This window comes from Peromyscus maniculatus, chromosome 1 (genome assembly GCF_049852395.1).
Source record: "Peromyscus maniculatus bairdii isolate BWxNUB_F1_BW_parent chromosome 1, HU_Pman_BW_mat_3.1, whole genome shotgun sequence".
Taxonomy (NCBI): domain Eukaryota; kingdom Metazoa; phylum Chordata; class Mammalia; order Rodentia; family Cricetidae; genus Peromyscus; species Peromyscus maniculatus.
In genome coordinates this window covers 198,253,576-198,280,189 of record NC_134852.1, presented here as the reverse complement: position 1 = coordinate 198,280,189, position 26,614 = coordinate 198,253,576, and the positions used below count along the sequence as shown (strand labels likewise).

Sequence of the window (26,614 nt, the reverse complement as noted above, 5' to 3'; positions counted from 1 at the left end):
GTTTTCCATGGTGATAAACCCCAGAGCAGCTGGAGCTGGTGGCAAATCAAAGCTATTAAAAATTGATTTGTGTGGGGCAGTCTCCTGAGTATCTTTCCCCTTCATCCCGTTACGTTGACCCAGGTGCTGGTCCTTAAGATTTGCCCACTCTGATCTCCTGGACCTGACGGAGACCCGCTGGGTTCAGAGACTATGGCCGCCTTCGCCTCTGGGTGGAGAAGAGAGAAGTGTTATGAGCAGGTCTCTTGGGTGCCTTTTGGGTTTCTGCCAGCCTTTCCTCTAGAGGAACAAGGGCCAGTCGGACGAGGAGCCCTGAGAAAGCGCTCCTTGCCTGCCCTGTCTCTCCCCATTTTAAAAACCTACTTCTTGGCCACTTCCTTTGTGTCCACCTAAGACCTGGAGTCCACATCTTCTCCTAGAAATCAGCATGGCTGGTCCTCTTGACAGCTCTCTGAAGGTTTCTGAGAGTGTTCCTCCAAAGGCAGGCCTCCATACAGCAGCTGCCTGTCTCAGCTTCATACAGGAATGCCCACCACAGTTCACTGACTCCAATGTTTGGAAAGGAAATCGGATCGAAAAGACTCAATGTATTGAGGTACTTTAGCTGAGACTTTTGGTCTCAGCTGGCCATTCCTGGACGAGGCGCCTGGGATGGAAGGGGCCTGTGCAGTGCTGGTCCTGCCTTCAGAAAAGGAGGTGGCTTCTTGAGTGAGGCATCTCCTTTCTCCTCTGTATCCTCACCTGGGTACCCAAACCTTTCAGAAGCTCCTGAAATCTGCTGGAAAACAAAAGGCCTAGGACAGCAGGTGGCTAGAGAAAGGCAGGAAAGTTGAGAGAAAAAGGAAGGCTGGGGCGATGAAGACTTGTGACCCGGTTAGCCGCTTTCTTTACCTTCCCGGTTGGCTGGGGGGTGGGGGTGGGGGTCATCAGATCAGGGAAGAGGGCATTCAGAAAGTGAGGCCCCTGCTGGAACTTGAGAGAGTCAAATGTGCCCGATGCCCCCGTGAGCCCGTGTCCAGAGGCCAGGCTGGCTTCGAATCCCAATAACGCAGGAGGAGGGTGGCCGCTGGTGGGGAACACACAACGCGGCGGCGGAGGAACAACTGAGAAAATAAGGCTGCCGTGAAGACAAGAGGGAACAGGGAGTCACTCAGACATACATACCCCCTAGGCTCTGGCCCTACCGAGCAGGGCCGACTGGCTGTGGGGGAAGGGGTGCCTGAGAATTGGGGCGGGGACTCCTCACAGGGGGGCCTTTCTGGCCCCCTCCTCCGCAAGCCCCGCAGTTCAGTGGGTGGTGTAGCTGGAGAGCTAGTCTCCCTCCCGGCACTTTCCAGTTCACCCTTTCACCGGGTGCCTCCTCCGAGCTGCCGAGGGTGGGGGGCGGGGGTAGGGGGAGCCAATCCCGGCAGCTCCTAAGGGGGGAGGCGGCGGTGACAGCCGCGGGGAGGGGGCGGAGGAGAGGCGGCTGGGCTCCGGCTCGGCTCCCAGCTCCACTCTGCCTCCCGCTCCACGCTATCTTGCGGCCCAAGCCTCCGGCTCCTGCCCCAGGACCCCGGGGAGGGCCCGAAACCCCTGTGAGTTCCCAGACGAAAGCCCTGTCAGCCCCTCCTCCGGGCCCCCAGCCCCGGCAGGTCGCTGCGCCGCCAGGGGGCGCCGTGTGAGCGCCCTATCCCGGCCACCCGGCGCCCCCTCCCACGGCCCAGGCGGGAGCGGGGCGCCGGGGGCCATGCGGGGCCAAGGCCGGAAGGAGAGTTTGTCCGAATCCCGAGATCTGGACGGTTCCTACGACCAGCTTACGGGTGAGTCGGTGGCTCAGGGGTCCTGGGCGGGTGGGCGGACTCCATGCCCCTACTCCCTTCCGCCTCTCTGCCCCTGGCTGGGCCCCTACCCACACTCTGCCCCATTCACATGCACCCTCCAGGCTGGTCTGGGCGGCAAGACCTGGCATTCAAAGCTTAGGCTCCCTTTGGGGGGCGCGGGGGAGGAAGAGCAGGTGAGGCAGGTGTGGAGAGGCAGCAGGTGTAGGCGTGTGTGACACCAGGCTAGGAGTGTGTCTGGAGTGGGAGGTGTTACGTGCGTGAGCACCTGCCGTTCCTGTGTGTCTGTGTATGTATGTATGTGCGCCTCCCACAGCTAGTTGCCATGTGCCCTGAGCTTGGGTGACAGCTAGGGTGAGTGTGATTCCATGAGGCAGTGCGATTCCCTGGTCTTGCCAGCTGTTCGAGTGTGGTTGCGTAGGACCCTGGCTGCACTCGTCAAGTTTTGACCGTGTGTCTTTTGCATGTTCAACTTTGTGCTTTGAATGATTCTGTATGAAGTAGCCTGTAACTACCAGAGTGCATCAGGGTGTCATCTTACGTCGGTGTGTCTCTTTATAAGACTTCTGGGATGAACATTCATTAAAAGTGTGGTTGTGGCTGTGTGGCTGTGGGTTGTTTGAGCGCTTGGTGCTGTCTACTACCATGCTTGATGCCTGTAGTGGGCGCTCGGTGAGTGTTAATGGCATTTCTGTCCTCGTTGCCTGCCTTCCTGGTGCTGGTGAGGGTCTCTAGTGTCCCACACTAGCTCCCTCTACTTTTCTGCACATATCAAGGACACAAGGGGCCCTAAGAACCTACCACCCAAGCAGCCTGGCTTGCAGAAGCACCCTATGGTTCCAGCACCTGAGCTGTAGAGAGCCTTGGTTAGTGCTGGGTCAGTTCCTACCCGGAGTCACTCAGACGCGTGGACACACACAGCTCCTTTATCCCCAACAGCCCTTTTCCAGCCTCACCCAACCCTCGTTTTCTCGCTTTCCTCCAGTGCCAGGGGAAGGAGTTACGGGCCTATGAAGTGCATTCGGCTGCCCGCAGGCCCCCCACCCCAAATCCCTTTGCTGCCCACTTTGGGAGGGTCTGTGAGATCAGGTACATCTGTGTCCTGGTAGAGTCCTGAGTTTGGTAGATAGACCTGTGTTTATGTGAACGACTTTGTTATCTTTGTATGTTTCCACATACATGTGCTTTGTGTGTCTCACGGTGCAGTCTCCCGAAGAAATCCAACCAAGAGTAGGAGGAGGCTGTCCCTCCGGAGACTGAAACAAAGCCGGGCAGGTGGGGAAGACCATAAACTTTGCCCTTCCTTGATGGAGTAGGGTTAGACCTGGGCAGCAGCGAAGGGGACCAGGATATCGCATTTTGGGAGTAGGTCTCTGCCTCTGACTGACTCTGGGAAGACACTAGTTGCAATGTCGAGACCCCCAGGAGGAAGAATGTTCACCATGTGGACTCCAGAGGCCCTGCTATCCAGTCCTACTCTGTACCCACTAGCAACTTCGGGTCCTTGAAAGCAGTAAGGGCGGGCCCCAGAGCCCTGACTCACATGCTCAGTCCGTTTGCCTCCTACCCTGAATCTCCCCTTCAGTGACATGATCGCCCCCTTGCCAGGCTACTTGATGGATTGATTTGAATTAATTTATTGTGAGATGGTGTTTTGCTACAGAGTCCTGGCCTTGAATTCACTATGTAGCTCAGGCTGGCCCCAAACTTCAAGCTCTCCTGCCCCAGCCTCCCAACGTCCTAGAATCACAGTGTGTGTCCTGCTTTCCTGTTATACGATCTGATTCGGTAGTGTGGCAGGATTTGGCAAGGGTGGAGAGGCACTTCTGTTTGAAAGTGCACTACTTCGTCACAGTCAGGAATGGAAGGATGCCGATTATGTGGCTTTTAGTGTTTGGGCCTCATGGTCCTCACCTGTAAAATAGGGAATTCTACTGTATGCATCCTCCTGGCTGCTGACAGCCTCCCAAAGGAAATAAGAAGGTCCGGCACGTATAATCATGATCGAGCGTCAGCATCCTCGCTGTAGAAAGCTCCGCGTGTGACTTGAGAAGTAGGAAAAAAGACTACCAGGACCTCACATTTGTAGAGTGGCTTATCTTGTGACTGGAGCCGCTGACTGGATCCCAAAGGGGAGTCGTTGTCCACGGTGCTGAAGTGTGCTCCCGCCCTCCGCTTCCCTGCGCAGGCAGGATGCCTCAGTCGGATTTGGGGTGGAGGCGGAGGCAGAGGTCTCTGTCATCTTGGCTCATCAGGCTGGCAGCGAAGTGGCCTTGAAGTTATGCCTCAGAGCATCTCAGATACGCCCTGGCTGTCCCAATTTTGCTCTGAGCCCAAAACAAGTTGGGAAAGATAGTTTTTTAGTCGGGGTAGAGTAGGATGTGATCCGAGAGCTCCTCCTTCATTCTTCCTGTCTAACTTGCCCTGTGGGGCGGCTTGGCAGTGCATCACAGTGGGGAAAGGCTGCCACCCGCGCTCAGCAGCGCCCCCATCTGAACAGAGGCAGAGAGGGGGTCGTTACACTGAGCAGAGCGCTGGGTCCGGACCGGCCAGCCCCCGGGCCTGGGTCCGGGATCTCCGGAGTCTTGTTCCTTTGGCGATGAAGTATCGTTCCTGGGTGTGCAGCGCCCCCGTGTGGCGGGAGAGCCCTCCGTCCGAAGCTGATCCTGGGGGCACTGTTACCCGCGGGGTCGGGTTGACAGTGCGGCGTTTGGGGGTAGTTGCCCCCTTACATGCAGGCTCCCTCCCTAGCCCTCCCACACCGCGGGCAGAACTGGACCATGCATCCCCTGTGGCCTTCCCAGCAGCCTGAAGCGTTAGTGCTGGAGGGATGTACCTCGGGTTTTAACGACGGCGATGAGTCCTGGAAAGGGGTTTAGACGGAGGCCGGCGGCCGAGGGGCTTTTACTCGTTGCATTTGCCCGGGAGCCAGCCTGTGATGGCCGAGGTTTTAGGAGGAAGACTCGGAAGACAGTACCAGACATGGTTCTGGGAGGGCTGTGGAGCCAGGAGGCAGCACTAGGCACACAGCCCTGCCGCCTCTTCACCACGCTAATACACCGTCCCTTCTCCCCCCTCCTGCTTTCTCTCCCATTGGCCCAGCAAGTGTGGAGAGTTGCCATGACAACTGTGTCCTCTCACCCCTGTAGCGTCCCTGTGCTAATATGGGAGGTGGGGGTGGGAGAAACAGCCAGAGGAGGGGTTGAAATGGAGCAATAAACGATAAATAAGATCTGCCTGGTGTAGTGGTTCACATCTGTAATCCCAGCACTTGAGAACACGAAACAGGATTGCCACAAGTTCGAGGCCAGCCTGAACCATGTAGCAAGTGCCAGACAAGACCTAATCTAAAATAAAAATAAGTCATCAGTCAGTCATCCCGCTTTTCTTTCAAAATTCGTGTGTACCTGTTTTCCTTACCAGAAATCCAGAAGACGTTTGGAGAGAAAGCGGTGAGGAGAGAACGCCCTGCCCCTGCCACGCCCCCTTCTCTAAGCGCTTCGGGGGTGGGTGCAGAGTGCTTATGACGACCTGGGCAAGGTACCCTTGTGAGGCCAGCGACCTGCAGATAGATGAGAGGCTCCGGTCTGGGACTCGCCGCCTGCCAGTCTTGCCCTCTCGCACCGCCCACTCCAAAGGGGGCGGCACCGCCCCTCAGCCGGGGCCCTCGGGGGCGGAGCTTGGGCAAAGCGCTCCGAGCCAGGCCATGAACCGCTGCCCCCGCAGGTGCCGGAGCCCGCTGGGGCAGGCAGCTCGATCCCTCTACCAGCTGGTGACTGGGTCGCTGTCGCCAGGTATGAGGCAGGGAAGGGAGGGGCAGGACCCCTCTAAAAACGAGTGGCTCGGGATTGGAGTCTTACAGAGGTGGAGAGAGGGGATCCGAAGGAACAGGGGCTCGCACATAATCGGGGTAAGGACGAGATCTCTGACAGTGAAGCAGGGATAAGGATCACTCACGAAACAGCAGGATAAGAGGAAAGAAAGAGGCATCGTGGCTCACAGCATTGGAGAGGATAGGGCTGCTCACTGGAGGGTGAAGACTCCAAAGGGCAGGGCGCAGGGATGGGAGGAAGCTCGCCACTGAGCTGGGGAAAGGAACAGCTCTCCCTGTATTCCATTACTTGGGTTTTGTGGGGTGTCTTACAATAACCTATCAGTGTCAAAAAATAATAATAAAGGGGGAAACTGAAGCTAGAGCAAGCTGAGCTCCCTGGTGAGTTCACGCCTGACCAGACGGATGGAACCGGGTGCCACAGATCGTCACTGCTTTGTCTCTGGGAGTCTGTGTTAATGGGGTTGTGTATTACCTACCAAGTTGCGTGTCTCCAAAGGCCATGCATCCTGGGACCGCGCCCCCTGGGGTTGCCAGGGTTATGTGCTTTGGAGTTAGGTTGACTGAGTCAGTAGACTGATAAGGCTTTCATGAAGTTGTACGTTGGCATGAAGTTTGTGGGACTTATGATGCGTGAGTTGTGGATTTTATATGGTGCTGTTGAGATTTGTGCACACCTCCACTTAGGTTTCCTCAGGGCTGCCTGGGCCCACAGAACCTGGAAGTCTTTCTCATCTGGCCTCAAGGAAACTGACACAGCCTGGCCCGTGGCATTCCGGGATCTGTAGTTCCTTGCCTCCGTACATGAGGTTCTGCTGAGACCCTGGAGTACAGTCAGGGCCTGAGACCACTTTTTGCCATGTACCTTTGGGAAGAGTTGGGGCCAAGTGAGAGCCATGCTTGCGAGTCTCTTGGGGAGCATGTATCCCCTGAAGCCCCCTGCTTGGGCTTGTCTCCAGTGACAGATGGCTGGAGCCAGGCAGGGCCAGCTCTCAATCACTGCAGGCATGACTTCCAGGACCCAAAATAGCCCCACCGCCTCCGGAGGTCATTAATCACCTGATGCAGCTGGGGGCTGCAGTAGGTTTTTGATTAGCTGGGGATGGAATGGAAGTAGCTGAGAGAAAGGCTTTTGGGGGTCTTCAGCGACGGAGTGACAGTGGAGAGCAGATGGCTGAGGGTGTGGGTTCCTCCACAAGGCAGTATTTTTCCAGACTTGAACCATGGAAAGTAATGACTGAATGATAGCAGTATATCTGTGGTGAGAGTTGAGATGTCTGGGAAGGACCAGCCCAGTCCCTAACACTTTAGTCTTGAGTTCTCACTTTGCCTAAAGTGATTCCATTAAGATTTCACTCTGAAATGGGGGGGGAGGGGCGCACGCCTTTAGTCCCAGCACTTGGGAGGCAGAAGCAAGTGGATCTCTGTGAGTTCAAGGCCAGCCTGCTCTACAGAGCTAGTTCCAGGATAGCCAGGGTTACACAGAGAAACCCTGTCTTGAAAAACCACAAAGAAGAAGAAGAACAACAACAACAACATGATGAGCCAGGGGATGGTGGTGCACACCTCTAATTCCAGCACTTGGGAGGCAGAGACTGGAGAATCTCTGTGAGTTCTAAGTCCTGATTTATACAGTAAGTTCCAGGACAGCTGAGGCTACATAGTAAGACCGTCTTAGAAAGAAAGAAAGAAAGAAAGAAAGAAAGAAAGAAAGAAAGAAAGAAAGAAAGGAAGGAAGGAAGGAAGGAAGGAAGGAAGGAAGGAAGGAAGGAAGGAAGGAAGGAAGGAAGGAAGGAAGGAAGGAAGGAAGGAAGGAAAGAAGAAGAAGAAGAAGAAGAAGAAGAAGAAGAAGAAGCTTTCCCTGTGGGAACAGGGTTGTGGCTCGCAGGTCCTGTCCTCACCTCACAGGCCATAGATCCGACTTTGATCCCCAGCACCAGAAGTGGATGATGAGGTAAAGCCAGCGGAACAGCAAAGTCAGGTCTAGCTCGGTCTCATTCAGTTCCAAGACTTGAGAAGTCTTTGTGGGGGGTTGGCCCACCCTGGGGAACAGCATGTTCTCTCACTTCCTACAGACCCTTCACCAGAAGCCTGCCTGGGTCGAGGTCTCTGAGAGCTGGAAGGAGAAAGGAAGACACCGTGAACAGGACAGTTGGATGCAAGACTGTCGGTCTGCCTATCTCTCCAACAGCAGGAAACAGGGCTCTGCTCTGCTGCCTTCCAGTCCAGATAGTCTGCTTAGTATTCCTGGAGTCCAGCCTTTGAAACTGTGTCGCCCAGAGCTCTCCCAACGTGAACTGTCTCCTCAGCACTCCCATTGACGGGGTGACTGAGAGAGCTGGTACATGGCAGGCTGTAGCCGAAGTCATTCTTTACCAGGATATTAATTACTTCTTGGGGAAAAAAAATCACTTGGTGAACCTCAGTTCCTCTCAGGTTTATCGTGGAGGCGACATGAAGTAGTGCATATTCATAACTAGTGGGCTCACCAAATGCTGATCCTTTTGTTAAGGTAGATGTTTGAGGCAGCATTTTTGTTTTGTTTTGTTTTGTTTTGTTTTGAGATGAGTTCTCACTGTGTAGCCATGACTGGGTGGCCTGGAACTGGCTATGTAGTACAGACTGGCCTCAGAGACCAAGATCTGCCTGCCTCAGCCTGCTGAGTGCTGGTATTACAGTCATGGGCGCCCAGCTTAAAATTGGACAAAGTGGAACATGTAATTCTAACACGAGAACCTGGGCTAGCCTGAGCTATGTAGCAAGTCCCTAGACTCAAGATATAGCTTTAAAAAACAAACAAACCAATCAACAAACACCCCAAAGGTTAGGGATGTAGCTCAATGGTAGAACTTTTTTTTTTAATGGATGGCTGTATGCAATGTTTGTGCAGGTGCCCTTAGAAGCCAGAAGAGGGCGCCAAGTTTCCTAGAGCTAGAGTTCCAGGAAGTGGCGAGCTGTGGGGTGAAGGAACTTCCAGGTTGTCTGGAAGAGCAGTATGTGCTCCTCCTAACTGCTGAGACTTCTCTCCAGCCCTCAATAGCAGAACTATTATCTAACATGTACAAGGCCTGGGTTTGATCCTCAGCACCACAAAACCAGCTTAGATTGGATTCCCCCTGACCTCCCAGTTAGAAAGCTTTTAATGGCCTGCCTAGAACTGTTTGTCACGTAGTGGTCATACAACAGAACAATTTTAAATGAGCTTTCCTCGGTGGGGGCTGTCTCCCCACCCAGTGAAAGTTAGACTTGAGTCTGGGTCTCCTTCACCTTGTTCCACAGGTGTCTGCCTTGTGCTCAGGTTGTGTAAGTTCTTATTTTTAGTGGGTTTCCTTCTGTGGCCTGAACTTCAGAGATCCCCCTGCCTCACTCTCTGCAGTGCTGAGATCACTGATGTGTGCCACTGTGCCTGTTTAGTCCAGTGTTTTTGTTGTTGCTGCTGTTGTTATTGTTTGTTGTTTTTCAACATCTTGACCATCCAGGCACTCGGAGTCTAGTTGAGGAGGACACAGAGAGGTCTAGTCCAATCTCCTAATTATCTCTTCCTAGTTGAGTGCCTGGAGCATGACTTTCTTGGCCTCCTCCTTTACCTCAAATAGTACAGTGCTCTTTGCTGTGGACTCGTGGGGTTGCTGTGAGACGGCATCAGAATGATGGCATCACTCAGTTTGGTGGCGCGCACCTGTAACCCCAGCACTTGAGGGGGCGGGCAGGAAGATCTGCAATTCAAGGCCATTCTCAGCTACTTAAGTTTGGGGCCGGGCTAGGCTACACTAAGACCCTGACTGGGGGCTGCAGAAATGGCTCTGCAGTTCAGTACAGTTGGTATTCTTGCAGAGGACCTGGATTTGGTTCCCAGCACCATGGTGGCACACAACCATTTGTAATTCCAGTTCCAGGGGATCTGACCTCTTCTTAGACCTCTACAGGCACCAAGCATGCATGTGGTGCATACATGTACATGCAGGCAAAACACTTATACACAGAAAACAAATCTAAACGAGAGAGAGACCCTATCTGAAAAAAAAAGTAAAAATAACCGTAATAATAAATATGAAAATGCCTAGTGAACTGCTAAGTGCCGTGGAACTACGGAAGAAATGTTATTAACAGTGGCCATGCTTATTTAGCGGTGACTAAATTGTCCACTGGCATTTCGTGTTTTAGTTCATTCATTCCCACCAAAATCTTTGTGAGATGAAAGCCTGAAACATACACATGTTAAGATCTTATCAAGGCAGTGGTGGCGCATGCCTTTAATCCCAGCACTTGGAAGGCAGAGGCAGGCAGATCTCTGTGAGTTCGAGGCCAGCCTGGTTTACAGAATGAGTCCTAGGACAACCAGAGCTATACAGAGAAACCCAGTCTCAATTGAAAAGCAAAAAGTCTGTCTCTGTCTCAACTGGTGCACGGCCTAAATAAATCATGACAATGAAATCAGACACGTATCTATCTCCCTGCACAAAATCGAACTCTAAATGTGAAACCTTACACGCCGAAACAGTGAACATTCAGGCAGGCGAAACACCCACATACAAATGAAATAATACAGTCGAAAACAAACCAAAACAAGGACTCTTCACGGAGCTATGAAGTGGCTCAGCCAGGAAGGCGCTTGCCCCCGAGCCTCACGCTCTGCGTTCCATCCCTGGGGCCCCAGGGAAGAGAGAACCAACCCCTGCAGGTAGAGTCTTCCGACTTCTGCATGAACGCCATGACACTGGCCTGATCTGCCTGCGAAGAATCCTTTTTTGATGTAAAGGGGGATCCACCCAGTTAAGTGCAAGTTGCACACTGATTTGAACCCGGGTAGTTGACACCTTGGCCCATGGTACCTACCACCTCTATAGTCTGTTTCTGTTGTTAACAGTATGGAATTAGGTGCTGCGTCTTGTGGATTCGACAGGGTATTGGGATTTTTGTTTTGTTTTGTTCTGCTTTTGTGAAACAGGATTTCAGGAAGCCCAGACTGGCCTCAAATTCCCTGTGTAGCCCAAGGCTGGCCTTGAATGCCTAATCCTCCTGCATCCACTTCCCAGATGCTGGCATTACAGGCATGTGCTACCACAGCCCAGCTCAAGGGCTTGGATGGGGCTCAACTGGGCAGCTGGGGACTCAAGGCTCTGAAGGGAAGAGGGTGAAGCTGCCGGGAAAGGGTGGGTGCGATCTCTGGGAGAGCGAAAAAGAAAGCTTCACAGGCTTAGAAAGGGAACAGTCCATGGTCATAGCACTGTTTGTGGGACAGTGAGGCAGCCGAATTGGCTGAAACAGTGTCTCTCTGTGTAGCTTTGTGCCTTTCCTGGATCTCACTCTGTAGCCCAGGCTGTCCTCGAACTCACAAAGATCCGCCTGGCTCTGCCTCCCGAGTGCTGGGATTAAAGGCGTGCGCTACCGCCCCCCACCCCCACCCACCCCCACCCACCGGCAACAAGGGCCTCTCTTGATGGTGGTAAAAAGGCATTAAATGCCAGGGCTGGAGTGTGGTCCTGAGATAGTTACTGTCCTCATCTGTAAAGCAGTAACTTCTAAGGTATGAGAAACTGCAGCCAATTTGTGAATTGACTCGCTTCTTGCCACCTACATAGGGGAGGTGGGCAACAGAGGACTGAGACACAGCAGGCATCGCTATCTCCCCCCCCACACACACACCTTCCAGGGCAGTCTGATGTTGGTGAACGCATGGGGTAAGATAGGGTATGAGGTAGACACTGACCCCCAGTGGTAGCTATGGGGAACTGCAGTTGAACCCTCAGCTGGCACAAAGGGACGGCTTCCCGCCCAACTGAGACTCACTAATCCTGGAGCTGCGGAGTGGTCCATCGACAAAAGCGGGAGCTGCCCAAGAAGGGAGCCACAGAGGGTAGGCCCGGAGTCCGACTGGGTTGAAACCGAGGCACTGAGGTTGGAGGTATGCTTCCTCTGGCTCTGGCTTCTCCACCTACCTTCTCCTGAAATCTGCCTTCATAGATTTCAGGAGAAAGCTCGTTTGATAGTATCAGTACACTATAATGCATCATCTAGTAAACATTGGGTGCACATTGCTGTGCCATGGTAACAGTGTTAACTCAGAGGGCTTTTGTCTATGGCTTACAGGCTCTGAAGGCCTCCACACCCCCACTCACTGCCCCATACCAGGAAGGGGAAAGGCTCGGGAGGAGGAGGGTACCGTGGGAGTTCACAGTTGCCTCCTATCCTGAGCTCCTCCCCAAAGAGGAACCAGGCTTTGGCATATCCAGGATGAGGCTTTAGCCTGAAGAAGGAGAAAAAAACAGCCCTCCCCACCTTCCCTCAGGAGCTTTAGTTCCCTGAGTCCCAAAGGCAGCCTCAGTAAGTTCCCTTCCTGGAGGGTCATGAAGGGGCCAGTGGCCTTTTCCCTACCTAATCCTCCCTCCCTTGGGCCTCAGTTTCACTGCCTGTGGCCTGTGGGAAGAGAGTGCTTCCTGCCCCCTGGTCTCCATGACAACCGCGAATCGATGGATGCTGATAGTGTCCTTCTGACAGGAGGAGAGGTCGTTTGTCTCGCCTTATGTTCTCACACAATCCTCTGTCAATATATTAATACAACCATAGACCCAATTATACAGCCCATCCATGCCTTCCAAGCCACAGCCGCAGACCTCCTAAAACGCACGCCTTGCCCCATACGCTCAGAAATCCCCACATATGGTGACACTTAGGTCCCGTAGACACCCAAGCCAATCATACTCCCAAACACCTTTGTGACAGGTGCACAGACACACAGACACATAAAGAAGGGGACACACATATTCCCATACTGACAAGCCCAGGAATACACACGCAGTAAGTCACGCAGACCTCATAACGTGTTCTTACCCATCCGTTACTCCCCCGGCTGCAGATCATAGTTTCTCACACACATCCTACCCTGCTACCCGCCTTCCAAGCACAGCTCCTCTCATTGTCCCCTTCCTGTGTCACAGAGTGACCACAGAGTGTCTGGGGGATGCCCTCCTCAAGAGCTGGGGCAGTCACTGTCTCCTAAGCCCATCTCCCTCATACCAAAAGATCCTGAGGAGGAGGTGCCGGTCCACAGGCTGAGGTGGCCTCCGGAGGGAAAGGCGGAGGCTGTGGCTGAGGTGTGGGGGCAGAGGCGGGGAGAGGGAGGGAGGAGACCCAGGGCAGGAGACTGCAGGGCGGTCTTACTCAGTCTTACTCAGGCAGGGAGTCTGAAGGGAGGTGATGTGGGGCAGCCTTGTGTCCGAACATCAGTAGGTGGGGGCCATGCCCCAGGACGGCCATGACCCTGGAAGGGCTGGAGATGGTGGCTGTGCTGGTGGTCCTGGTTCTTTTTGTCAAGGTCCTGGAGCAGTTTGGTCTCTTTGAGCCAGTCTCCTTGGAAGGTAACCCAGGTAGCTGGGCATGTCTGAGCTGCTCTTTGGGGATCGGGTTGTGCTATCTTCATGCGTGGGGGCAGGGGTGAGCAGGTGAGTGACAGGGTCTCCTGGGAAGAGGATTTATGGGAGATCATCAGGGTGTCTCCAGGGACTTGGTCTGAGGGAGGAGACATGTCTCCAGCGGTGAAGAGTGCAGTGTGAAAGGAGGGGGGGTATGGAGAGGCCGTGAGAAGAACCTGGGGCATGCCAGGAGGAGTCTGGAGGTAGGCATCCAGAGTCCAGAGTAAAGAAGGAAGCCCAAGATAACACCAGGGTAAGTCCCTTCTGGAGCCAGAGTCCCACAATGACTCTAAAGGTGTGTGACTCCAGGTCTGGGTACTCACAAGGAGAGTTTTTCTGTGGTGTGTGTGAATTCAGTGTGGGAGACATGGGGTGCCACTCAGTGTTCATGTGTAAGAGAAGACAAAGTATGTAAGCTTGTATATGTGACAGACGTGATTGCACGTGTGAGTGACATGACTTGTGACTTTGTGAGATGGTGGATGTGACTGTTCCCAGGCCATCCATGGCAAAGCCTCTTTGGGTAGTAGGTTGAATGTGTAACTGTTCCCAGTGTTCCCTGGGGACATACAGCCCCAGACTGAGGCTTATGGTAGGAGTGGATTGGGGGTCCACAAGTGGGAACATTGTGACCAAGACAGCTGTGGCCCCCTTCAGCCTGGGGATCAAGAGTGGCTCAGACTGTGGCCATCTCAAGCCCTTCACCTCCCAGACTCCTGGAAGTAAGGGAAGGATGGTCCCTAGGGCTTCCATACGCCCTGCCCCATACTAGGAGAAGAGCATTGGTGACGCACAGGGAAGCACGCATGCTCCACCCACCGGAGTTTTGGCTGCCCCCCCCCCTCACAGCAAGCACCTTGTAATTCCGCGGCACACTATCACTCACTGTGAGAGACAGGAGGGAAGTGGTGAGGAGGCTGTAGGATAGACACCTGGGAGAACTGGAAAGATGTTAAGGACGCCGGAGACAAGAGGACGGTCTAGGAATTGCCTGTTGTGGGGTTCAGTAAGAGTACCTGCCCCCCCCCCCTCTTGCTGCAGTCACTGCATTAGCCGTAGACTTATGAGGAGGCTGGGCTGAGGTCATTGCCGCTCTTCATTACCTTTAGACTGTGGTGGTGAGCAGGGTCCCATCTGGAAACCCCAGCATCGGAGGGGATGGGATGGCAGCAATTTCTGTCTTCCACCTTAGTCCTCCAAGCAGGGGACATGGGCGAGCAGAGAGGGTGGGAGGAGCAGAAAAGCCACCTACTGCCCGGGTGACTGGCAGCACCATCAGAGGCCCTGGGTACAATCCGGCTTCGGGAAACCAGAGTCCAGGCTAATGGAGGCCTGGGCCAGGGGCCAGGCCACCATCGATCCTCGCCTGGCCCCTTGCCTCCTTCCCACCCCTCAGCTCCAGGGGTTAGATAGGATGCGTTGGAGGGGAGAAGGCTGTAACCTTATATAGCCACCCCGTTGGGGGCAGATGGGCCTGTGGGTGGAGCCTGGCTTGGGAGGACAGTGTGGCATGGAGGGCTGAGATAGAGTAACATAGGTAAAGGAAGATGGTCCCCACCAGGGATGAAGTCACCCTAGTCAGTGTGCCAGATCCAGTGGGACCAGTCCGCTGTCTGTAGGTGTTAAGGGTCCCCTGGGGCTCAGTTGCAGTGAAGGACACATGTAGAAACCAGGAGGCATAATCAATGGGCTAGCCTCGAGCCCATGACCCTCCTGCCTCCACCTCCCAAGTGCTGGCATTATAGGCATGAGCCGTCACACCCGGATTTCTGTGGTGTGTTACTGCATCAGAGTCCACTCTGCTCGTGTTTCAAAGAGCTGGTCATCCAGTGAAGGACTCAGGAAGGCCAGCTTTCGGCACAGATGAGCTAGCTAATAGGAACAAGGAACCCAGGTCCTCTGGAGGAAGATTGAGGGTGCTATGGAGTATAAGGAATTTCAAGAGAAAAAGTGGATGTGCCCAGGACACATTAAGCCTTTGTGGATGAAGTACAGCCATAGGTATGTGGGTGCCATGGGGGACTGTATTAGTTACTTTTCTCATCGCTGTGGCAAATTACCTGATAAACTCCAGTCAAGAAGGATGGGTTTTGGCTCACAATTTGAATGTATAGTTCACACATTGGGGAAGACACGGTTTGAACGTGTAGTGCACCACAGTGGAGGAGACGCGGTTGAACGTATAGTTTGCCATAGTGGGAAGGCATGGTGGTGAGCTGTCTTTAGCTGTGGCAGCAGGAATTTGAGGCAGCTGATCACATTGTGTCCACAGTCAGAAAACAGAAATAAGCAGGGAGGTGGTGGTGCACTCCTTTAATCCCAGCACTCAGGAGACAGAGGCAGGCGGGTCTCTGTGATTTCAAGGGCAGCCTGGTCTACATACAGAGTGAGTTCCAGGCCAGGCAAGAAGACTACACAGAGAAACTCGGTCTTGAACAACAAAACAGGAAGGAAGGAAGGAGGGAGGAAGGAAGGGAGGGAGGGAGGGAGGGAAGGAGGGAGGGAGGGAGGGAGAGAGAGAAACAAAGAAATAAATGTTAATGCTCAGCTAAATTTCTGCTGTCGCTGGAGGGCTTCTGTCCAGGTTCCACCAAGCCCCGCAGTCCCACAACCCACGTATAAAATAATCACTCAGACGCTTATATTATTTATAAACTGTATGGCTGTGGCAGGCTTCTTGCTAACTGTTCTTATATCTTAAATTAACCCATTTTTATAAATCTATACCTTGCCACGTGGCTGGTGGCTTACCGGCGTCTTTACATGCTGCTGGTCCTGGCGGTGGCTGCAGTGTGTCTCTTTCCTTCCTCCTTCCTCAATTCTCCTCTCTCCTTGTCCTGCCTATACTTCCTGCCTGGTCACTGGCCAATCAGTGCTTTATTTATATAGAGCAATATCCACAGCATTCTCCTTTCTTCCTTTTTATTCAGTCTGTGTTCCTAGCCCATGTGATATGACCGCCCACATTCATGATGGGAATTCCCTCCTCAGTTAAACCAATCTAGAACCATCCTCAGAGATAGTTACTGTCCTTTCGCTGTGAAGAGACACCATGCAAGGCAAGAAAGCATTTAACTGGGGCTTGCTTACAGTTTTAGAGGGTTGGTCTGTGATCATGGTGAGAAGCAGGCAGGCATGGCACTGGAGCAGTAGCTGAGAGCTCTACATCCTGATCCACAAGCAGCAGGCAGAGAGAGAGTGGGGAGAGATCCACACATCCAATGACACACCTCCTCCAACAAGGCCACACCTCCTAATCCTTCCCAAACAGTTCCACTAATTAGGGGACAAGTATGCTAACATAGGAGCCTATGGAGGCCATTTTCATCCAAACCATCACAGAGAGACACAGAGGTGTGTCTCCTAGGTGATTCTAAACCCAGTCATCACAAGTCTACCCTTTGTCAACTCAACACTCAAATACATCATACTGAACCATGACATCCCATCCCTGGTCTTTAAAGGCTCATGGTTATTTCATAATGCAAAATGTGTTTATCTGTATATGTATCCCCCCATTTTTTTGTATGTGTGTGTGTGTATATATGTGTGTGTACATGCCATGATGTGGAGGTCAGAGGTCACCCTTCAGGAGTCCATTCTCACTTTCCATTGAGTGAGGGTTTCTCTGGTTTCTGCTGTGCTGGGCTCCAGGTGTTTGGAGGTCCTTGGAATGGTGTGCCACCACATTCCACTTTTTACCTGGGTTTTAGAGATTAAACTCAGGCTTTCCTGGCTAATGCTTTTACCCAGTGAACCTTTTCCTTGGCCCATGATTTCCCAGAATATTAGTAGTTCTAAAATTGTTTAAATTTGCAAAGTTTGAGACTCAGGGCAATCACTTAACTGTAAGCCTCAGTAAAGTAAAAAGAAGTGATATGATTCCACCACACGATGGTACAGAGCAATTCATTCTCATTTTAAAAAGGGAATAAGGGCAGGGCAAGCAAAGGTTGGACCAAAGCAAGACTCAAACCCAGCAAGACAAACACTGAGCTCTGCAGTGCCATGTTTGGTTTTGGTGGTCTTGGTGGCAACATCTGGGCATAAATAGGTCTTTCTTGTTTTGTTTTGTTTTTGTTTTTGTTTTTGTTTTTTGAGACAGGGTTTCTCTGTGTAGTTTTGGTGTCTATCCTGGATCTCGCTCTGTAGACCAGGCTGGCCTCAAACTCACAGAGATCTGCCTGGCTCTGCCTACAAATAAGTCTTATGTCGTCCCTTCTCATCGTAACTTGTAGCACACACAGCATCTCTCGGGAGCCTGCTCTATTTAATGACTGCTTTTCTCTTGATAGCTTTCCCATAGCCCTGGCATCTCCAACATCCTGAGGGTTCCAAATGCAGCTTAGGCTTCACCTTCACAGGCTTGTGTAACATCCTCTCAAGGGCAAGTACTCTGCCCTAAACTACAACTTGAGTCCTACTGTCCACATCTCTAGTGGCATTCTTGTCGTCTACAGTCTCTGCTTATAGTGTCTTAGGCCTTCTCTGTCCCATGGCTTCAAACTTTCTATTCCTCCCAAAACCAGTTCTAAGGACCTACAAACTACCCAGTCAGATTTATGGCAGCCACACCCCCACTCCTGGTTCCAGTTCTCTATGTCCGTTACTTCTGGCTGATGAAAGAACTGGCAAGATCAGTCAACATAAGGGTTTATTTTGGCAGACAGTTTGTAGCTCTTGTGCATCGTGTCAGGAAGAGGCAGAAGCAGAGTTAGAGTAAGTCTGTCTTCATAGTCAGGAAGCATAGAGAAATTCTTACTGGCACTCAGGCCAGTTCCCCCGGTTTATTCAGTCTAGAACCCTAGCCCATGGGATGGTGCCACCCACATTCAGGGTGGGTCTTCCCTCTCAAGTAAATGTCCAGAGGTGTGTCTCCTAGGTGATTCTTTTGTTGGTGGATTGTTTGTATGTTTGGTTTTTTGAGACAGGGTTTCTCTGTGTAGCCCTGGCTGTCCTGGAACTCGCTCTGCAGACCAGGCTGGCCTTGAACTCAGAGATCTGCCTGCCTCTGCCTCCCAGTGCTGGGATTAAAGGCATGTGCCACCACTGCCAAGCCTCCTAGATGATTCTAAATCCAATCAAGTTAATAAATCCAGTCAAGTTAACAATGGATATTGACCTTCACAGAACAGATTTAGGTTACAATGTCATGGATATATCATAACAACTGTGGTGTATGTCTTGAGTTTTTTTTTTTTTTTAATAAAGATTTATTTATTTATTATGTATACAGCATGTATGACTGCAGGCCAGAAGAGGGCACCAAATCTCATTACAGATGGTTGTGAGCCACCTTGTGGTTGCTGGGAATTGAACTCAGGACCTTTGGAAGAGCAGTCAGTGCTCTTAACCTCTGAGCCATCTCTCCAGCCCCGAGTTTTTTTTTTTTTTTTTGTTTGTTTGTTTTGTTTTGTTTTTTAAGATTTATTTATTATGTATACAGTGTTCTGTCTGCATATATGCCTGCACACCAGAAGAGGGCACCAGATCTCATTATAGATGGTTGTGAGCCACCATGTGGTTGCTAGGAATTGAACTCAGCACCTCTGGAAGAAGAGCCAATGCTCTTAACCATTGAGCCATCTCTCCAGCCCCTGTCTTGAGATCCTTAATACATAGTGTTATGATGTCTGAGGGTCCTTGTATATTTTATGTGGTTTGATCATGCTGTGCATGAGATGATCTATATATATGGGTCTCCATATGTGTAACCATGTTTTACTTTGGTCATATTTGTATATATTAGAGGGTTAGGTCAAAGCGTATGTTTGTGTATGTGGTTGGAACATGCCTAGGCCATTAGTGTTGCTGTCATCTACATGTCACTTGCCATTCTAAATTACAGCATGCGTGTGTGCGTGTGTGTGTGTGTGTGTGTGTGTGTGTGTGTGTGCGCGTGCGTGCGTGCGTGCGTGCGTGCGGAGGGGGGAGAGAGAGGGAGAGACTGATTCCTATTCAGGCAACCCCTTTGATTAGACATTACCCTGAGGAGTTGGGTTGCAGTTAGCAGACATGGAGGCCGCTCACTCTTGCCAGCCATATAAAGTGACCAAGCCTGGCCCCAGTTGACATTCCGTGCCTATGAGACCCGATAGGCGACCTGGCCCCAGCCACCCTGCCCGTCTACCCACCCCCACCCCATTCGTTTCCCACCCCCACCCCAGCCGGCGTGGACCTGTGATTGGTGGGGGAGCGGGAGTTAATGTGCCTTCCTGGGGTCTTCTCTCTTCCCAGGCCACCCTCCAGGGCCCACTAAAAAAGCCCTGAAGCAGCGGTTCCTCCAGCTGCTGCCGTGCTGCGGGCCCCAAGCCCTGCCCTCAGTCAGTGAAAGCAAGTGCCTCTCCTATGCTTCTGGGGGGTGAGACGCGGGGTGTGTGTGTGTGTGTGTGTGTGTGTGTGTGTGTGTGTGTGTGTGTGACGAGTGTGGTGGGGGGTGAGACGTGGTGTGTGTGTGTGCGTGTGTGTGTGCGTGCGTGCGTGCGTGTGTGTGTGTGTGTGTGTGTGTGTGTGTGCGCGTGTGTGAGACGAGTGTGGTGGGGGGTGGGGTAGGAACTGGCTGGGTCTGGCTACACACTGGAATGGATGGCCCAATGATGAGTGCCTTGGGCAACCCTGGTCTGCAAAATGGTGGACCAGGGCGGGCGCGGTGTGTTAGGCCTGAAGCCTGAGTAAGCCTGACCAGGGTGGCCATGGCAGGGTGGCTTAGCCAGCTAGATTGGTCTGCAACTCTGCGGCTTCCCTGCAGTCTCAGACCTTGGAATGGGTGTCATCTGTGCCCCACCAGGGGACCAGGTAGAGAGGATAGAGTCCACCTCCCCAGATGTCAGGATGCTGAGGTTTTTCGTCCCAGCCTGTTCCTCAACTGAGGGGCCACCGATTGAGTGGTCTCCTTTGGTCTGTATGCTCCATTTCTTCAGCTGAGCCTTGCCCACCTCATAAGCAAGCTATAAAGGCCGGGTCTGTAGCGGTTTGAGCCCCAAACGTTGCTTCACTCTGAGGGTGCCACCCCGAGAGTTAATCCAAGAAGGGGGCTGCTTGTGGGGAGTCCCCGTCCTGGATGTCTGTGCTCACTGTGTGTGTGCCTGTGATGTGGGCCTGGGGTTCGTGTGTGGAAACACTCAAGTCTGGGAGATGTCCTGTGAGTGTGGGGCAGGGGAGTGTCTGTCTGCAGGGCTTGGTCTTCTTGGTGACAATTCGCTCCCTTCAGCATTGGCTGCCCCAGCCTCCCTCCGCCCCCACAGACCCCGCCCGCTGGACCCAGGTGACTTACTCTCCTGGTTGGGGCGGGACGGGGGTACTTGCCTGGGGGCTGGCCGTTGGGAGCTGGGGTGGGACTGAATCAAGGTGGGGGTCTGAACAAAGATCGGCTGGAGCTGGGTGGGGCATGGCTGGGGCATGGCCGGGATGGGCGGGGCTTGATCGGGTGGGCTGTGGGCTCTCCCGGGCTGGGGCTGGGCTGATCGGAGTTGATCAAGAGAGACCCCTTCGCTTCAACCTTCGGGAGCTGCTGACCCCCATTCTATCCCCTTTCTAAGAAGTTACGACAAGGGGCTGCTCCCCGACAAGGGGCTGCTCCCCACCAAGGGCCAGGGGCCAGCGCTGAGTCCGGACCTCTGGGCTGCTCCCCACCAAGGGCCAGGGGCCAGCGCTGAGTCCGGACCTCTGGCTCTGGAGCCAGGCATGGCCTTAGCCCCAACAGACCTGGAAGCTGACCACTGTCTCTCTCAGCTCTGAGTCTGACAAGCAGGCCTCCGGAGGGGAAGATAGGACGGACAGGGAGGAGGGGGGAGGGGTTAATAACTTTGAAGATTACCCAGGTCATCTCAGGGGCCTGGCCTGAGGCAAAGTTATCCCCCCCCCCCCCCCACTCCCCGCAGACAGCGTGGAGGATGAGTTCGAACTGTCCACGGTGTCTCACCGGCCTGAGGGTCTGGAGCAGCTGCAGGAACAAACCAAGTTCACACGCAAAGAGTTGCAGGTCCTGTACCGAGGCTTCAAGAACGTGAGTGGAGGGCGTAGCCAACTGGGCAAGGGCTGCCCCAGACAGGCCTGGCTGACGTGCAGTTGCCTGGCCTGGAGAGTATGGCCTGGGTGCTTTGAAGAGGGAGATGGGGCCCACAGACCCAATGAGGTTCAGGGCCCTTGGGGGTGGCGGGCTGGACCTGTGACTTAGTTCGTGTTTGTTTGTAACCGGGGAAGAAGTCTCCTTGCCAATCGTTACCAGAACTGTGTGGTAAGTTCCACAGAGGCAAGATGATTTTTTCCTCCTTCCGGGAGTCTCTGGCCTGAGGGTGGTGAATGGGAAGGAAGTGGGGTTTGTGTCTCTGCTCAGCCTGGTTGTCCCTGTCCAGGAATGCCCCAGCGGAATCGTCAATGAGGAGAACTTCAAGCAGATTTACTCCCAGTTCTTCCCCCAAGGAGGTGAGGAGACAGTTGTTGTCTCAAGGCTGAGGTGGGAAGAGGGTTCTGGAGGGCTGGGAATGCTGAGGTAATGGGGGGGGGGGTGCTGGGCAAGCTGCAGAAAAGAAGCAGGCGCCCCTGCCTGAAGGCCAAGTTCACGCCCCGCGCTCATCCACGCTCATCCACAGATTCCAGCACCTACGCTACTTTTCTCTTCAATGCCTTTGACACCAACCACGATGGCTCTGTCAGTTTTGAGGTGAGCTAGGAGAAATGAGTGGGACAAGCTGTTTCTTTGGGCTTCAGGGGGTCCGAGATTCCCATGCCAAACCCAAAGAATGGGCTGGCAAAGACCCCCCCTCCTTTCCAGGACTTTGTGGCTGGTTTATCGGTGATTCTTCGGGGAACCATAGACGATAGGCTGAACTGGGCCTTCAACTTGTATGACCTCAACAAGGACGGCTGTATCACCAAGGAGGTGCAGGGCCACTGACGGCAAGAGGGGCGATGTGTAGGGTGCCGGGTGGTGATGGTCCAGAGGGATCTGATAAACAGCGTCCATCTGTGTCACCAGTAAGGGGGGGGAGGCCTGTCCTTGGCCCTAGGCCCCTGGGTTTGGAGGCTGGAGGCCTTTAGGAGAAATCTTCTCATTTGGTTTAACAGGAAATGCTTGACATCATGAAGTCCATCTACGACATGATGGGCAAGTACACATACCCTGCCCTCCGCGAGGAGGCCCCAAGAGAGCATGTGGAGAGCTTCTTCCAGGTGCCCGGGGTCTGGGTGGGCTGGGGGCCCTGGAGTGGAGGGCAGACAGGCCCCCCCCCAGTCTCTTCTCTAAGTCTCTCTCCCTTTGCCCCCCTGTCCCCCCTCCTTGACCGCCCTCTTGCAGAAGATGGACAGGAACAAGGATGGCGTGGTGACCATTGAGGAATTCATCGAGTCTTGTCAAAAGGTAGGACTCCATGCTCTCCATTTCCCTGCTCTGAACTCTAAGGCCTAAACCTGCGAAACGGGAAAAGGCTCCCCTCAACTTTATGTCACCCCTACCCCCAGTCCGTTCTTTCATGACCAAGGGGGACTTACTCCTTCCCCACCCCAGGCCCTCCGTGTATCCCTCTCTGCCTCTGAGGGTACCCATCTCAGGTTAAATGTCTTTCTCTGTGTCTCTGACAAGCTTTTTTTCTTCTTCTTTCCCTCTAACCTGCCTCCCTCACGTCGTACATGTACCATGACCACAGGACGAGAACATCATGAGGTCCATGCAACTCTTCGATAATGTCATCTAGCCCCCACCCAGGGGGAGGGCTAGTGGGGTGACCATGCTCTAGTCCTAGTTCAGGTGAACCTAACCCTTCTCTGCCCGGGTCTGTCCTCATCCTCCCTGTACCCTGGGGGCTGTAGGGATTCCAGGTCCTGGGCCTTCATTAGTCCAGATCCCTGGAGCTGGGTGGCAGGAGGGGACAGCGTGTATCTGGGAGGGGAGTGCCCAGCTCCCAGCAGCTCTCACCCCCTTCTCGCCTGATGCCAGTGCTGAGGACACCCCGGTGTAGGGACCGTGTGGTTCCTCACCTCCCGACCGCACTCTAGAAACCACATTAGACTAATGTCTCGTGCTATGGTGCTTCCCCCGTCCCTGGCCTCACAGACTCCCCTCTAAGAATCCTTTCTCAGAGAATATGCTCCGTCCATGTCCCTGGCTGGCTTTTGAGCATAGCCTTCGAGGAGCCTGCAGGAGGGGGACAAGAAAGAGAGAACCTTGGCCTTGAGCCAGTGCTTAGGGCCTAGGAATTGGTGGGAGCAGAAAACAGGAAGCCTGGGCAGATGTTGAGCCCAGGCGGGGCTGCCACTGCCAAGTTCTATGGGTCTGCTGTCCGGGGCCAGCAGAACATGAGTTCCTTGACTCCCCAGAAGGCCTTATGTCCTTAGCCATGTCCCAGAAATTTACCATACGCTTCTCAGTGTCTTAGGAGAGCCTGGGATCCAGATAGCTGGTTTCTCTCCAGATCCTCTCCATCATTCTTGCTTGTGTGGTGGGAGTGGTGGCCAGGGGAAGGTGAGTGGGAGGTGTCCTGGATGATGCCTTTCTAAGTCCCATCCTGCCCTCCTGCCTGTCACCTGTTTCGATGGCTTCAGTTTCAATTTTCCATGGCCTCTAGATTTGGAGGCCTGGAGTGAGTCAGGGATTTTCCTGAACTTGAGTCTTCCCACTCCTAGTGGCTGCCTTAGGGGAAGGAGAGGACACAGGCAGGCACTCCATCTGAACCCAGTATGGGGGCATTCATTGGAATCATTGCCCAACCCTCCACAACGCCCTAGGATGCTCTAGGGTCCGTCCCCTCTCCCTCTATCTAGTCTACCCAGAGATGCCCCTGAGCTCACCTAGAGGGCGGGGACCACAGGATTCAGGTCCGACCTTATTGTCAGCACCCTGCCATGCTGCTGCCCCTCCTAATACACCTGCTTGTCCCATTCAGCTCCCTTCCCAGTCAGCTAGGGTCTGAGGGGAAGGCCCGCTCAGAGCCCCCAACCCGTCAGACATGGCTGACTGCTTTGCATTTTGGGCTCTTTACCTATTTTGTAAAATAAGACACCAGGTCCAATAAAACACAATGGCTATGCACTGCTGTCTTTGCCTCTTGTTCCCTCCCACCCCACCGATGCCACGCAGTCCAGATGACCTCCCTACAGCCCTTCACACTCTCAAGAAAGTGTCTTTCAGGTATGGCCATGCTTGACACATACCCAAGATCAGGTCGGAAATCCATCTGACCTTAGCCCCTACGAGAATCTTCTCCCATGACCTGAGAGGACACCCAGAAAGATGGGGTGCTGCCTGAAGATTCTGTATACCAAGCAAGTTGTCTTTTTTTTTTTTTCTTTTGCCATAAAATATATTTTATTCCAGTTCTGGAAAATGAAAAAAGAGAATCATTTACCATTCTAATCCAACATGAATATGGATTTAGAAAACAGAAGCAAATATATACCTATAAATATGTGCATCATATACAAGTATATATAATTATGTATGCATATATACATCTATATATTTCCAGACTTTAGCCTCATTGAGGTTTGAACCTTTGTTCTTGTTTTTTTTCTCTCTCTTTCTTCTTTGGAGAAAATCTTTCCTAGTCAAGGATGACCTTCAACCCTATCTTCTTGTTTCTACCTCCCAAATGCTGGGATTACATGCATGTGCCACCCATAGGACCAAGGCCCTAGCTCGTGTCAGCAGCCCTGCTCCCAGACCTCCTGACTGCTCCCTTGCCAGATGTCTTTACAAGTCGTCAAATACGTTTTCATGCTTCTGCTTGTGGTGCCTCGCTGGTCGGTTAATATCCCTTGGATTGCTTCCACAATTGTGTTTTGATCACTGGTGTGGTTGACCAGACTGCCAGGGGGAACCTTCCAGCTCTGGTCTGTGTGTCAGCCATTGCCTGACGTTCGTCACCAGTATCTGCAACTTCACACACCCTGCAGCCCTGCAGGCAGCCTTCCTGTGTAGTCGGTTGCAGCTTCTAGTGTTCATCTCCATTTTGCACTGCCTGTGGCTCTTGAGCTTGGCATCAGACATAAGCTATGCAGTGGCTTTGGAGATTCAGATTTCTTTTTAATTATTTTATTATGTGTATCTTAGTTAAGGTTTCTCTTGCTGCAATTAAACACTATGACCAAAAAGCAAGTTGGAGAGGAAAGGATTTATTTGACTTACACTTCCACATCCATTGTAGTTCATCACTGAAGGAAATCAGGACAGGAACTCAAACATGGCAGGAACCTGGAGGCAGGAGCTGATGCAGAGGCCATGGAGGGGGAGCTGCTTACTGACTTGCTTCTCATGACTTGATCAGCCTGCTTTCTTATAGAACCCAGGACCACCAGCCCAGGGATGGTACCACCCACAATGAACTAGGCCCTCCCCCATCAATTACTAATTAAGAAAATGCTCTAGCCAGGTGCAAGCCTTTAATCCCAGCACCAGGACAACCTGGTCTACAGAGTAAGTTCCAGGACAGCCAGAGCTGTTACACAGAGAAACTCGAAAAACCAAAAAGAAAAAAAAAAAAATGCTCTATAGCTTGCCTACAGCCCAATCTTATGGAGGCATTTTCTCAATTGAGGTTCCTTCTTTTAAATAACTCTAGCTTGTGTCAAGTTTATATAAAACTAACCAGCACAATCTGTATGGGTGTTTTGTCTACATGTATGTCTGCATACCATGCATGTGCCTGGTGCCTGATGAGGCCATAAGAGGGCGTTGGATCCCCTGGAACTGGAGTTACAGACAGTTGTGAGCCACCATGTGGGTGCTGGGAATCGAACCCAGGTCCTCCAGAAGAGCAGCCAATGCTCTTAGCTGTTGAACCATCTCTCCAGCCCGATACACACAAGATCCAACAGAAGTGTTGGATCTTTCAGAATGGGGGTTGTTTTGCAGGTATTTCCATTCCATTAGTTCTTCCTAACTTCATTTCCCCCATAAGCTCAGGCAGTGATTCTCTTTTGTTGCTTTTTCTCCGTGATGATTAATGGCTCCAGAAACTCACTGGCTTATGGTACAGGCCTTGTTGCTTTTGCCAGTGATTACTGAAGCTGGTTAGATGAGCAGTGTTCTCAGATCCAAACCCGAGGATCCCGAAACTACCATCACACCCATCTGGAAAAGTTTTTAAAATATATATATATATTGTAGTTAGCATACATTTCCTATGGTATTTTCTTTTGTGTGTGTGCCTGTTTGTATGTGTATGTATGGTGGGCATAGGTGATCCTGCATGTGCCTACATAGGCCAGAGGTCAATGTTTGTCTTCTTCCAACCTATTTTTTGAGGCAGGGTCTCTCACTGAAAATGCAGCTTGCTTATCCAACAAGCCCCATGGATTCCCCGTCTTCCCCTGCCCTGTGCTGGGATTACAGCGCTTGCTTCCTGTGTGGGTGCTGGAGGTCAAACTCAGGAGGTCCGTGCAAACACTGGACCAACTGAGCCATCTCCCCAACTCTGATTTTCTTACTTTTTAAATTTTTTTTTAAAGATTTATTTATGCCGGGTGGTGGTGGCACATGCCTTTAATCCCAGCACTTGGGAGGCAGAGGCAGATCTCTGTGCGTTCAAGGCCAGCCTGGTCTACAGAGCAAGTTC

At 52.6% G+C, this 26,614-nt stretch overlaps 1 protein-coding gene across 5 annotated transcripts; it reads left to right on the top strand.

Annotated features, from left to right (window-relative positions):
* Positions 1 to 1,432: 1,432 nt before the first annotated feature.
* On the top strand, positions 1,433 to 24,090 carry Kcnip2 (potassium voltage-gated channel interacting protein 2). 5 transcript variants are annotated; one of them, XM_006988201.4, is made up of 10 exons: positions 1,433 to 1,802; positions 19,302 to 19,397; positions 20,275 to 20,328; positions 20,945 to 21,069; positions 21,419 to 21,488; positions 21,656 to 21,726; positions 21,838 to 21,945; positions 22,131 to 22,235; positions 22,360 to 22,422; positions 22,709 to 24,090. In XM_006988201.4, exons 1-10 carry the CDS (start codon positions 1,730 to 1,732, stop codon positions 22,754 to 22,756), a joined length of 813 nt encoding a protein of 270 aa, XP_006988263.1. In that variant the 5' UTR covers positions 1,433 to 1,729; the 3' UTR covers positions 22,757 to 24,090. The 5 variants fall into 5 exon arrangements, with proteins under 5 accessions (XP_006988263.1, XP_006988264.1, XP_006988268.1 ...); XM_006988202.4 differs by lacking the exon at positions 20,275 to 20,328 and having other exon boundaries at positions 1,594 to 1,802; XM_006988206.4 differs by lacking the exons at positions 19,302 to 19,397; positions 20,275 to 20,328 and having other exon boundaries at positions 1,594 to 1,802.
* The last annotated feature ends 2,524 nt before the right edge of the window (positions 24,091 to 26,614 follow it).

Bases quoted from the DNA above. Each gene is read 5' to 3' on its own strand.
- Kcnip2 (XM_006988204.4), top strand. From the start codon at position 5,344: ATGACGACCTGGGCAAGGTACCCTTGTGAGGCCAGCGACCTGCAGATA. The intron at 21,070-21,418 runs GTGAGTGGAGGG...GTCCCTGTCCAG, and splicing joins TGTACCGAGGCTTCAAGAAC to GAATGCCCCAGCGGAATCGT. The intron at 21,727-21,837 runs GTGAGCTAGGAG...CCTCCTTTCCAG, and splicing joins ATGGCTCTGTCAGTTTTGAG to GACTTTGTGGCTGGTTTATC.